Consider the following 13,402-nt stretch of genomic DNA (forward strand, 5'->3'; position numbering starts at 1 on the left):
GAAATATCAGCATATTACACATTGGCAAAAATCCATTATTATTCATCCCTACATTTTAGTATTTTTGATTTTATGTGAGTCTAGTCTTTCTTGCTTCGGTGTTGATTTTGTCAAATAAAACTACGACTTAAAGTGTTTGACTGGCTTTTTCCCCTGAGGAAGAATGGACTAAGACTGACTAAAAGTAGATCTTTGATGTCAAAACTCTGACAAAAAGTAAGTTAAGTTTTCATAAAATAAATCTAAAATGTAATTAAGTTTTCGTCAGACATTCAAAACCCATGAAATGAGAGAGCACAAGCTGTTAGGTAGGCTGAATCTCTCTGCCTCTTAGTTGTAGAAAACAGAGACACCAGGTTTTGCAGGGTGCATAGAGCTCACAGATGTAGTTTGCACAAGATTCAGGCACAGAGAATAAACAGCTTGACTAAAAGCTTTTGACTAAAATGTTTGGACTTTGTATGGACAAATCTTGACTAATCTTGACTTTTAGTTTTCATTGAATAAAATATAAAGGTTAAAAATGACTAAGATGTGACTAAAACTAAAAAGCAATTTAGTCTAAAGACTAAGAATTTATTGAAATGTCAGTTGCATGATTTTCCAACAGTTTTTTGTTCAGAAAGCTTCAAATGCCGCCATAGAACTCTCCTAAATATCAGAAATCAAGGATTCTTTGCCAGTTTTGTTATTTTATTCCTGTTAAAATCAATCACACAAGCTGTCCCAGAGGCAGTTTAATTTTAGTCTCTTTGATTTTATGCCAGTTTCATGATTTTAAGTGTCTTATTTTTCTGTCAGTTTTTCGTTGAAAAAATCAGGAATGCCTTCCCAAACACAGCTTACTTTAGTGTTCATAATTAATGTCTATATTGGGGATTTTATGTATGTTTCCACGTTTGCTAAGTCATAAATTACACCATTTAAGCAGGTAGATTTTAAGGTGGTTTTACGAGAGTTTTCTATTTAAACATCTCCTGTTGTCCTAGCTGCTTAATTTCGTCCGTGTTCTGTCTCTTTGTGTGTTCTCCGTATGTTCACAGTCTCCCAGCTTGTCAGCGAGGAGTTCACAGAGATGTCTCAGAAGCTGGAGCTGGAGCAGGGCCTCCGGGCGCACGCTGAAGTCTTCGCCCACCAGGTGTGAGCGCGTGACCTCATGCGTGTGCGCATGTGTTTACGTGTGCCTAAAACATTTTTGTCAAGCATTCACACCTATGGACACTGTGGGTGACAGGTCGTGCCACAGGAAGGGAGCAGGAGTGTCGGCGCTGACCTTCCGGCGGGTACGGGCAAGACAAGGGCGCATTAGGAGGAAGGGCTCGCACACACCCAGAGCTGTCAGAGTGCGGCTGATGTGGTGGGACGGGAGAAGGGGTCTCCATTCTCTGTTTTCACACTGATGACACTTCGGCCAAATCCAGGCTGCCTGTGTGAGGCGAGGCGTTCACACAAAACAAAGGCAGACACACACTCGGAAAGAACGCCAATTCACTCCAGATACACAAACCCAAAACACACAGTTTTCCTGCCCCAGCTGCTCCCATAATGAAGGCCTTTTCTTTAAAAAAACCTCCTCTCCCTCCTCTTGTAGCCCCTCCCTCTCCCATAATTAGTGGTCATCACTGCTGCTGAAGGAGAATAGTGGTCTTTAAACACAACCTGTCTTTGCCTGACACCTTTATGTTGTGCTGAGCATATAGCAATTGTCGCCTTTGTGCGCGGCGTCCTCCATTTACCGGACAGGCGCACAATGGGCTGCCTGGCAGGGGTCCTTACCTGTGAAAAGGACCCCCAACCGCTTACACAATTCAGCCCCTTTTACTCTCAATTCACGGTAAAAGACCCCCCTGTGCTGAATGCCTCTTGTATGCACTACTATTTGTCTGTTTTCATGTGTTTTGAAAACACCAACCATTCACACCTCTCGTCTGTGGTGCGTGCTGGTTTAATGACGCCAGGCCTCAAACAGGAAACAATTTGGTCGTCTTTTTTGTGTGTGTGTCTTTGTCTCTTTGTGTCACAGTGTGCGGACAGTGCTGTGTGTTTGTGTGTATGAAATAATTGTGCTAATTGCTGTGTGAAAATTGCTCCCTGCTTAATAAGGAGAGGGGAGATTAGAGCACTGTAATTTTGGAGCAGGGAGGCTTCGCGATGTGCTCGCTGACATGGAGCTCACAGAAACCTGCAAACCTTTGGTTTGTTCTCACAGGAGGAAACAGAGAAATGAAAACCACATTATTACGCATTTCCTCTCCTAGCCCACTAAAAAAATGTTCATACAGTTTATCAGAGATTTAATGAAGCTAGGGATCGTGTCCTTTGAATGACACTGCATCCAGACAGATAACACGCGACGTATGTTTAAATAAACTCATATTTAGGGGGTTTCAGTTAAACTTGTGTTTTTATAGAAATAAATTTGTATACCTTATTGTATTAGTGTTTATACAAGCCAATTAAATCAACTATTATCCAAGTTTTACCTGAATTTACAGCATTAAAAAACCCTTTTGCTCATGCAAAAGAACAGAAAGTTTATTTAAAGCAGTTAAACTACAATTTAAATCAAAGCTGGGGATTTTTGTGTCACCAAATAGGGTGAAAATCAAGATAAAGCTTGACATTTTTTTCCTTTTAAGCCAATTATCTTGTTGTTGGCGAAAATTATCATTTGTCTCACAGCTCATTATTCTGTTTGCTTTGTTCCTTTTTTAAAAAATGAAGCCGAGGAGTTATTTTAACAAGCCTTTGTTTAATTTGTTTATTTACTTGTCTAAAAAATACATTTTATTGTGACAACCTCCTGGGGGAGAAAATGAACAACCAGCCACTCAGATCACACTTTGTTTCCGTCTAATTGAGCCTCATCTTCTTGGCTTTCTGTCTTTTCTTAGAAGCTTAACAAAAAGAAGTCTTCAAGATTTGAAAAGGTGATTTGTTTTTTCCTGTCAGATGTTGGTGCAACAGAAAGAGGCTCAGAGACAGAGCGTGACGCTGACGCCAAGCTCGGACACAGGCCTGCAGCTGCAGCAGGCGCTGGAGCAAATCTCCACCATCAGCACCACACTGAGTGACATACAGCGTTGTTACCATGACCAGGTGTGTGCAGGTGTGATAAAAGGAGCAAAACTGACAGCCAATATGCCTGTCATTATGTTACCTGTTTTTTTCTTAGATAAAGCAGAACCAGGGCGCTGTAGTGGAGAGCAGCATTGTATCTGAGCTGCAGGAGCTGAAAGAACAGCTGGAGAGGAACGAGGGGGAGAGGAGGGCCTTAGAGACTCAGCTAACTGAGGCAAACACCACAGTCACACAACTTCAGGAAGAAGGTAACTCCAAATGCAGAAAACACTTACTTTAAACTGCAGAATTTGTCTGTAACAACGGCTGGATGTTGGAGTAAGCTGGAACCCCATAATAAGTTAACGACCAATGCTCCAGTTAAAAGAAAAATATTGGTTAATTTGGAAGATTGTAAGTGGACTCAGGCTGCCCCATCTCTCTCTCAAAAACTCTCTATTAAAAAGAATAGCTGAGTCAGTCGCCTTTTAGGACACTCTTATATAAACTGTGATGTGTTAAAGTTCCATAGGGCTGCAGTGATGTGGTATGAACATGTAAAAAAGTCAGTACAGCAGGACAACATGACCTTCACGTGGAGTTTGATCCTTGTATGTAAGAAATTCAGACCTTTGTAAAGTGATATAAAGGCCTCTATAATCACCTATAGGCATCAAAATGAGTTTGTTTATAAAGAATACAACACTCTCTATCTTTGAGAAGGTTTTGGCTCTCTTTCCTTTTGAAGCTGATGTCCCTCTATATTCTCCGCCCTGGTCCTCTGACAGCTCAGGCAGCCATTGCTTAAGCTTTTAAAGGAACCCTGTATGTTAAGACATGTTCACCTTATTAAATTAGTAAGAGTGTCTTCTATATGTGTTTTATAAAAGAAGCACAGAGTTTCTCCATTCTGGCAAACACTGAAAAACAGAATATTAAAAAAACATTATAAAATAGAATATTAAAGAATTAGAATTCTTACATAGAATAATTAAAATTATTATAATTTGAATTATCAAGAATTATAACATTATAATAGAATACTAAAACCCGTAGGCTGCTATTTTTGTGCAATGCATTCTGGTTAGTGATGTCATGTAGCTACATTGTTCTTATTTTCACTTCTTTTTGTGTATATTCACCTCAATCTATGTGACAGCTACTTCCTCCTTAAGGCCTCTGTGCTAAAACCACACTTGTGTTTCGAATTACACAGGTTTTAAGAAATAAACTCCACAGCAAGAGGAACAGTTCAGCCAAATGACATCACTACCCGTGCTGTAGACACTAATGTGTCACTGAACCTACATTGCACCTTCTGACCTAAGACAGATTTATGATCATGCTGGGCGTTTGGATATCAAGTAGTAATCCTAAACTCTAGTTGTGGAGGCTCCTCAATACATACAATTCTATACTTGGATGACCCGTTTGGTAGTTTAGATGCCATGCCTACTGGCAGGCATTGAAGGCCGCCCCGCCAGCAGACATTATCTGTGGTTGTATAACAGTAAGCAAGCAAAATACATGGTCTTTTGACATCCCTTCAGCCTTAGTCAGTCATTTGACTCAGCGTTGTATTAAGAGCCAGTCTTTCAGCTCCCAGCTTCTTTAGTATCTGTTAAACAAGAAGAAAATTTTAAAGAAACAGTCGGCTCTCATTGACATATGAGAACCGTTCTTTTCACAAATGACACTCACCATTTGTCCTCTGAGACCAATATATGACAAGAACAACATACCACAAGAAGTGACACAGGTTGTAAAAAGCTGAAAAACTTTTGAACCAAAAATTGTAGCCTGTTACTTTTTTTGTTCCCCTGAAGCCAGCCATTTTGCCCTTTTAATTGCCGCTATCAATACCTTTGAATTCCTTATGGAATCTTTCATAGCAAGCCTGGAACTTGGATGACTGTCCAGCATCTTTAAAGATTAAATCCACACCAGTAAATTTGATACTGAAAGTCTTTTTAGCAGTTTTTAAATCCATTTCAGTAATTTCTGCTGCTAGTAGCTAATGCTAAATGCCATTTTGTATCCCACAATGCTTTGTAATGGGCTGTGCTTTAAAGGACTGTGCAACTATAACTTTGCAGACCATGACAGAGACGGCCCAAATAGCTCATAATGGAGAGAAAGAGAGACAGAAAGCCTGTGATGTGACCCTCTGTGTGGCTGCAAACAGGAACTGCCTTCAGTAATGACACATTTTAGTGCTGCATAACTAAGAAATGGGCATACGATGAAGAGTAAGAGCATAAAGAAAGTATGAAACATGAAGATTTAAATGACCTTTACATCTTTTTTGTAGTAAAAAAGTTACAAGAGAAACTGGATAGGAGAGATAAAACAGAGGAACCTGAAGGTGGATCCACTCCTGCTCCACCTCCTCTTCCTCCTCCACCACCACCTCCTCCTCTGCCGCCTCCTCCACCTCCCTCTGCTGTAATGAAGTATGTTAAAGGAAAAAAAAGTCAGTTACTTGATTATCGAAACAGTGGGTTTCATTTCCATTGTAGAATTTCACAAGTGCCTAACTCCAATTTTTGACGTTCCTCATGGATTTTTATTGTAAACATGATACCTAAGAGTTTTATCTTTCCTTTGGTGCGAAGTCCTCTCGATTTCCTGAAAAGCAGGAGAAAAGATGGAGCCAGTAAAGCTGATCAAAACAGTGAGTCTCACTTGGTAACATAACATCTTTACTTGAAATGATGAAATAAGGGATTTGATGGATTTTCATGACATAAATTCTCTGGATACTACAAATACTGACCCTTTTTACCTCATTTTCAGTCAAGAAACTGGTAGATTCCTGAAAATATGCTCATTGACTTTGTAGAACTTGCTATTTTTTGGCGTGAAGACCATTCAGGGCAGAAGCATGACGAAATTAAGCTCTCAGCCATGGTTTTCATTTCTGTTAAAGATTTGTTTTATTTCTCATGTTGTAGATTCAGGCTCATTGGTGGACATGAAGCTAAAAGCAGTGGATGAAATGATGGAGAGAATAAAGAAAGGAGTTGTCCTGAGGCCCATGAAAATAAACCAGGTAGACAAATCCTTGTCAGATTTTTTTTCCTTTCAACTGGCCTTTGAATTCAAGGAGAGATCTTAGCATTCTTATAACGCTGTTCTGCACATTAATAAATCATTGACATATTTCCTTTACAGGACGACAACAGCGCATGGAAGGTATGTTTTTTCAGATCTCTTTGTCTCCTTTGTTGTTACTGTCATAAATAGCTGAGACACAATCACTGACTCTTTCTCACAAAGTCACGTGTACTTGCAGGACCAAAGGAGTGAGAATAGGAAGTCAGCAATACAGGAGCTGAAAGGAATGCTGGTATTATGTTTTAAACTCAATTTTTCGCTCCAAGGCCAAATTTTCAAGTGCTAATTGGCGGCTCGTATGAGGTTTCTTAAGTTAAGCAACTAGGTTTTAAATATTTTTCCACACCAGGACAACATCAAACGTCAGCCCCAGCACAGACTGCCGTCCCGAAGAGGGATGGGGCGACATGTTGGTGAAGCAGAGCTCATGCAGGTTCTCCAGAGGAGGAGGAGGGCGATGGGAGAAAACCGAGACCCCTCCTCTTCAACACAAACACAGGGTATGCAATATTTAATCATAATTATTATTGCGGTTTTGTTTATTGTTTGGCCCAGATTTGTGGTATAAAAAGCTATAGATTCTTTGTCTAAAGAAATAAGAGCCTAGATAATAACTATTTAATCCCAGCATGCACTGTGCAATTTTCAGATGATTCAGACATGAATTTTGAGTCATGACTCACAAGCTGGGTTGACTTTCTAGCTTGATCGTGCACCGTTTGTCATGCAGTGCACAGGGAGGACATAACAGGCTGACTACGGCCTGGCCAGCTGCTCCAGACTGGTTGAATGGATTTCCAGCATGTTTTATATTGTGGTTGGCGCAGTGAGGGCAGAAACACAATCAGAACCTTCAACTTGGGGGCATTTTTTTTCTTTGTTAACTGTCAGACAACATCTTAAATCACAACAAAAGTAGCTGGAATGTTTTTCTGATGTGCCTTCCCAGACTACAGTAAAGGAAACAAATGTGTAGGAAATAGACCTACCTGCTGATCTCAAGCTAACAGGGAATATTTGTTATAATTTAGCTGCTAGTTGTGTTTGCTGATGACACTATTGATGTGTCCGACTTTGTAAGATAGATGTTGAGAGCAGTTTTTTTCTGTTTGTTGTTACTTGAGGCAAGAAAAACTAGACGATAGATCTGACTTCAACCTTCATGTGTGAGACTATTCAAAGGAAACCCCATGGACATCTCTGACAGTCCATGCAGACTTCAGTGTGAGCACTCATGTCAGGACCAACCATCAGGCTGTTAAGTGTGAGCACATAAACCATGCATGGTGGTTGTTTGTTGTGAGGGGTTAAGTTTGACTTTACAACATGACCATATAGAGTTGCCTTTAAATCAGACAGTGTACACCCGGCTTTACATTGCGATAAAGGCAGTGAGAACCAGCAGAGTCAAGTTTCTTTGCATTAAAACTTGTCAGTAATGGTTTCATGTTTTAAAAGGTCCTGGCTGAAAATGGGTAGATTTTCATTTACATTTTACAGATTGTATTTCCAGTTTTGATAGCAATTTTAAAGAGCTAGATGTAGGTTGATGGTCCAAAATGTTGGTGTTTCTTTGATGCTAAATGGTCAGTTGAATGGTGGAAAACAGATAACAGTGTCAGAGGCCTGAAAGTTCTAATCATACAATGTTTTTAACCGTAAGGTTGCAACTGTGACATAATCTGCAAAGTTTTGAATGGCTTTTTTGAAGACCGAGCTCTGCTTTGAAGCTTTTTCCATTCTTTTTAGAACCATAATATATCAGTTATACAAAAGAATGGAATTCCAAGAGCTTAGTTCAACAGAGTAAAATTAGCTGAGGTAATGCCAAGTATTTAATACCATTTACTTGGAATGCACTGATGCATTTGCTTAACGTTGGAATTGGTCTATATCGACCCTGTTTACAAACATGGCTAAACATGCCATTAGCCGGTGGCTAAATGATGTGGCATCAACAGATATCAGGTTATATGTTGTGCCCAATCAGTTTCATCCTGACATCTAGTTCATTCAGCTGCTTAATCAGCGATTTTGTACAGGGCAGAAGAAGTGACCAGTTGGACGAGCTCTGATTTGTTTTCATGGTCCAGTGTGAGAGAAAATGTTGGTGTACCAAGAGTCGTACACCAGAGGATGTGATGGAGCTGAGGAGGGCCCATTCACTGGGTTTTTCAGGGGCTCAGCTAATTCTGTGGGCAGACCTGGTTACAGTACCTTTCATAAAGTTGTAGTAATAACATATTGTACAATTCCAAAGGCACACCTGGACTTACCATTGAGAACCACTGGTCTAGTCTTTATGCATCTTTGTTTATGCAGCAAAGTTGGTAAAGTTAGTGTGGGTCTGTGGAGATGGAGACTTTTAGAGCCGGTCTTCTTTTTGACACTTCTGTTTTGGATTCAGGAGGTTGATTTTAAAATGCTGTCATCTTTAAGTGCCTTTATTTATATTTGATATAATTTAATTTGTGAAATTTGACTTTAAAAAGAATTATGCAAATACTCTTTAATGTACCCCCAGGCTTAAACTCTGATCTAAATACAAAGATCATATGTGCTGCTGCAGTATTTATAATAGGAGCAAAGTGCTTTATTATATCATTGTGGTCAGCCTTTAGTTCTTATGTTAGCATGTCGTTGTCTAGCATAATGATGTGGAAATCTGTTGGCCAGACCCTCAGCCAGGACCACAAAGTGCCCCAGCAGCAGCAGATGTTCCCTGGGCCGGTGAGACTGGCAGCGCTCCTGTGCTCCGGAGGCTGAGACAGAACAGAGAGAAGAGAGACTCTCGCATCAGAGCGTCAGCGCTGATCATCAACCAAGAAAGCTGAGAGACGGAGAAAGATCTCAACACCAGCACAGTTTATGTTTAGAAGAGGAGTTTGGTGACTTTAACTGCAGCTGCAAACCTTTTTTAGCAAATTTCACTTGTCTGGTATCTAAATTTCACTTCTATCAACTTGTAGCTTTTTTTTTTCCTACATTGTAAAGCACCTTGTGGTTATTATTTGAAAGGGGATATAGATATAAACTTGACTTGCTTCTTTGCTTACCTATTTACATAAAGCTTGCCTTCAGAAGAATTTTTTCTTAAAGATGTTCTTTACTTTTGAAATATCTTACAATCAAAGGTCAGTGGCTCTTTCATTTTGGTTGAAAAGTAGAAACAATGACTTTAGCTTTGATTTAGGAAGCATCTGGATCAAAAAATGTGGAGAATACTTCTCAATGTTTGTCTGATCTACAGTAAGGCTACACCTTCTCAGGGCTGCATAAAAAAAAAAACAAAAAAACAAAGGAAAGCATTTTCCAGATACCGTTTAACCTAGATCTGCTCCAAATGGCCGGAACTTGTTGCGTGTGAAGGTAAAAGAAACCCAGTCAGCCGTGTTTAATTTTCAACATCACTCTTTTGATGCCTTGGTTTGAGATGATCTAAGTGCAAGTTTTTTAACCTGCAGAATATAGATGGAAAAAAAAAGCCCGAGCCATAAAAAAATCACTTAGGTTATATGAAAACCCCCGCTGCCTTCTCTCCTGAGGTGTCCGCCTCTTAAAGCTCAGTCCAGCAGAAGAGCAGAGACGGCCATTTTTTTCCTGGCACATTAAAGATCTCACACCCGGGGCACAGAGGTGTTGTTGAGATAAGAGCCTCAGGTGATCTGTGCACGTCTTCCTGAAAGTATCTTTAAATGCGGCAGGTCGCCTTTTGTTTTCTCACCTCGGCACAGATTCTGTATATCTGCATGCATGAATGATCTCGTGCACCACACCCTCACAGCACCCACCTGCATGCCCGCCTTTGTTAAAAGTGTTTGAAGAGGAGGATGAGATTATTCTCACCTTTGACTCCAACAACATTTTAGTTTCTTCACACTGTTTCACATTATATATTTACTTTATTTAGCTCCTTTTACCTGGAGGTCTGGGCCTTTTCACTCTTAGCATACATTTTTTATTATTTTCCTCCTCAATCTCAGAAGGTGTCAGCTTTTGGGATGCTGTAATGTATTCTGCCCCCACCCAGGGTGTTATTGAAACAATGCACATGAAAGCCAGTGTGTGTTTATGTATCAAAAGAGAAAGAAAAGAAGAAAGAGCTTGGGATAAAGGGATAGTAACAGAGACAGCAGGGCCTGAATCTGATGCAGGGAGACCGAAATATGGAAGCCTTAAGTGGACAGAAATCCATACATTTGACTTACTATGCATTCCTGTGACTTCTCATTGTCATTTCTGGTTGTTTTCTTGAGACCTTGCCTCCTTTTTCTCATACCACAGAAATATAAAAGCACAAAAAATATAAATATGTCTTTTCTCATTATTATGGACAATTGCAGTGTCTCATATTGTGCAGCACTTCTCAACCTTTTTTCTGTTAAGCACCCTTAAAAAATTTCACATCAACCCGGTCAAAGTAAATTGATTAAAAAAAAAAAAATTTACACATCCCTGTGACTGCTGAGGGATTCATGTCGAAATGAAATTAATAAGATAAACTATTATTAATATTAGTTATAAAATAATAGTGATACTGAACTGGTGGGTATGGACCCAAATGTGGGTTGTGGAGAGTTTTTCCCAGTGAGTATCTGAAAAAAAAGGCAGTAAAAGTATGTGATGTACTGTAGCCATTAGTGGTTATACATCATGCATTAATGTTAGCTTTAATGTTTATCTCGTTTTCTTGAAATGACAAGGCTGCCCTTTCAGTTATAGAGAGGTAATTTCACAAGATCCCTGGAAAATTGACAGTATCCATTGCAATGGGGAAATGGGAGGTAAATTGTATGCTTTGTCCTGTCTTTTTTTTTTTTTTTTCAGCCAAGATTGGAACGGCAACATTTTCATAAAATAAATATGCAGATAGATCTGTAGATTTTTTATTTTGTAATTTGGGTCAAAATTTGTCATTTAAGAGATTGTTGTGGGTCCTAGGGCTGGATAAGTTCAGAACTGCAGTAAATTACTTTATTAAAACAGTTAAATGCCTGTATTTTAATGGGATGGGATTACCTCAGAAACACATTTTGGTGTGTTTTGGCCAACCTGCATAGTTGAAAATAAAAGAAAATCTTGATTCTTGCCCACTGCCTACTTACATACACCTATTTATTCTCTGACCCAGATGCTGACATGAATTCAAGGAAAGTGGAAATGAGACAATTTTGATAATGTTGGGATAGCTAATGATCTTGATATTCATGGTAATTCTTGGTTTAATTTAACCCTTTAAAATCTAGTTTGTCGCCAGCAACTCACTGGGGAAGCACACTTTGTATTACCATTTGTTTGTGCCATTGGAAACGGTTTCTGAAAGGTTAGAAACTGTGCTTCACAGCTAACATGGTTATTACTGTAATTTCCCCTTTTCTCACTAAACCTTTTTATTTTTCCCTTTTTAAAACTCTCTAAACATGCCTTAAATTGTAAGTAACTGCCAGATATTGAAAGTTCTAAGTATTCTGGAAAAATGAGCAAGGGCACTTACAGGAAATTTTCTGGGCCTTTTATGATTAAAATAAGAAAAAGAGTTAAGAGGCTCAGGTGATAAAGGTTAAAGCATTTTGTAGGCACTCTTGATGATTCCAGATGTAACCCCAGGGCTGGTATGGCCTATCAGAGTGACCATTTCTTTTTGGGTTTTTTTATTGATAATTCAGGTTTAACCGTTCGCAGAGGTCACAGTTCAGTTCGTACCTTAATTGGGATTCAACGGGAAAAAAGAAACAGGAAGTCCTGGATGGATAATTCTGGCTCTCTTATTATTTTGAACTGGCAGTAGTGACAGTTACATAATTTCCATCTTGCGTTGTTTAAAACTACCTGACATAGAACAGTGGGTAGTGTGTTGAACAAAGAAAGAGCAAAATGAAACAGTTCAAAGTAAAAAGCAGCACAGGTGTCAGTGATTTTACTGATTTTAAATTATAAAATAAATAGAGCATAAAAAAGCTTGCGTCTTTGAGCCATTTATCATATGTGCTAAGCCACAGCTTTTGTGAGCCACTAAGTCAACAACAGAACCGACACTGATGAGATTTCAGCACTTTTAATGCTTAATTGAAGCCAGGCTGACCCTACAGATAGAATATATCTGCATGTATTTGCAACAGTAAAGTTTTCATTTGTGTCTGCTTTCACATTCAGTGGCTTTTTAAACAACTTTTACAAACAGCAAAAAGTTACAAGCATTGCTGCCAGCTGTATTAAGGTGTGGATACCATGTAAAGGCCTTGTGTGATTGTCTTTTTCCTCCATTCAGACTTTTTTTGTTGTGTGACTGCATGCAGCAAACTGTGATGTCTGAACTGTGACAGTTTGAGATGAATATAAATACTGTTAAGCCAATGCTAGATTGTTGTAACTTTTCTCATTATAAGGAAACAAACAGTGTTGATATCTTCAGATATGAACAGATAAATCAAAATTAAAATATTGATATCTTGAGATAAGACAAGTCAAAATTTTCAGAAACAACCAACAATCTCTCTGTATTACAGGAAAATCAATAAAATGCATGGATGCATGTCTACATATGGCTTCCATACAAATGGAAAATGATCTCTTTTTACGTTTTAAATCACTGTACTCTTGGGCACCTTCAGAGCAGCAGATTTTTTTTTTCTAGCATTCCCCAGATCTGTGTTTCGCTCCAGTCCTGTCTTTGCAGGCAGTTCCTTTGACCTCTTGTCTTAGTTTTTGCTCTGGTAAGTGTTGTCAGCTGTGAGGCCTTCTATAGAGAGGTGTATGGCTTTCCAAAACCTGTCCAGTAAATTTGATTTACCACAGACAGACTCAATCACAGTGTAGAAACATCTCAGCAAAAGAGGAATGGGAGGCATCTGTTTTTTTGTTTTGTTTTTTTTTTGTTTGTTCGTTTTTTTTTGGGGGGGGGGGTTGTCTTTGTTTTTTGGGTCTGAATGTCAATGTAATAATTTCAGATTTTGATTTTTAATAAATTTGCAAAAATGTCTGAAATGAATAAATTTTTTTTTTTTTTTCCAACTGTTGCATCAGGCTGCAACATAAAATTGAACAAAAGTGTGGGGGGGGGGGGCTAAATAATTTGCAGTGTACTGTATAAATGGACATGACATGATTAACATTGTCAGGTTGGACAACGTGTAACTGTTGAACATTTGACCAAGATTAAGATTAATGCCATTTTATTGTCCCTGCTTGCAGCACAGGGACTGAGACTGGGAATGCATTTTAGCTT

At 39.0% G+C, this 13,402-nt stretch overlaps 1 protein-coding gene across 3 annotated transcripts in view; it reads left to right on the plus strand.

Annotated features, from left to right (window-relative positions):
• Positions 1–13,064, plus strand: part of shtn2 (shootin 2) — a 29,165-nt gene extending 16,101 nt beyond the window's left edge. For all 3 annotated transcript variants that reach the window (XM_041779571.1, XM_041779570.1, XM_041779572.1), the window contains 10 exons: positions 1,044–1,138; positions 2,953–3,099; positions 3,176–3,329; positions 5,372–5,513; positions 5,676–5,734; positions 6,015–6,112; positions 6,235–6,255; positions 6,356–6,409; positions 6,527–6,677; positions 8,854–13,064. In XM_041779571.1, coding sequence (XP_041635505.1) covers positions 1,044–1,138; positions 2,953–3,099; positions 3,176–3,329; positions 5,372–5,513; positions 5,676–5,734; positions 6,015–6,112; positions 6,235–6,255; positions 6,356–6,409; positions 6,527–6,677; positions 8,854–9,011 — 1,079 coding nt within the window. In that variant the 3' untranslated portion in view covers positions 9,012–13,064. The remainder of the gene's footprint in view (positions 1–1,043; positions 1,139–2,952; positions 3,100–3,175; positions 3,330–5,371; positions 5,514–5,675; positions 5,735–6,014; positions 6,113–6,234; positions 6,256–6,355; positions 6,410–6,526; positions 6,678–8,853) is intronic.
• The last annotated feature ends 338 nt before the right edge of the window (positions 13,065–13,402 follow it).

Source organism: Cheilinus undulatus, linkage group 22 (assembly GCF_018320785.1).
Source record: "Cheilinus undulatus linkage group 22, ASM1832078v1, whole genome shotgun sequence".
Classification (NCBI taxonomy): Eukaryota; Metazoa; Chordata; class Actinopteri; order Labriformes; family Labridae; genus Cheilinus; species Cheilinus undulatus.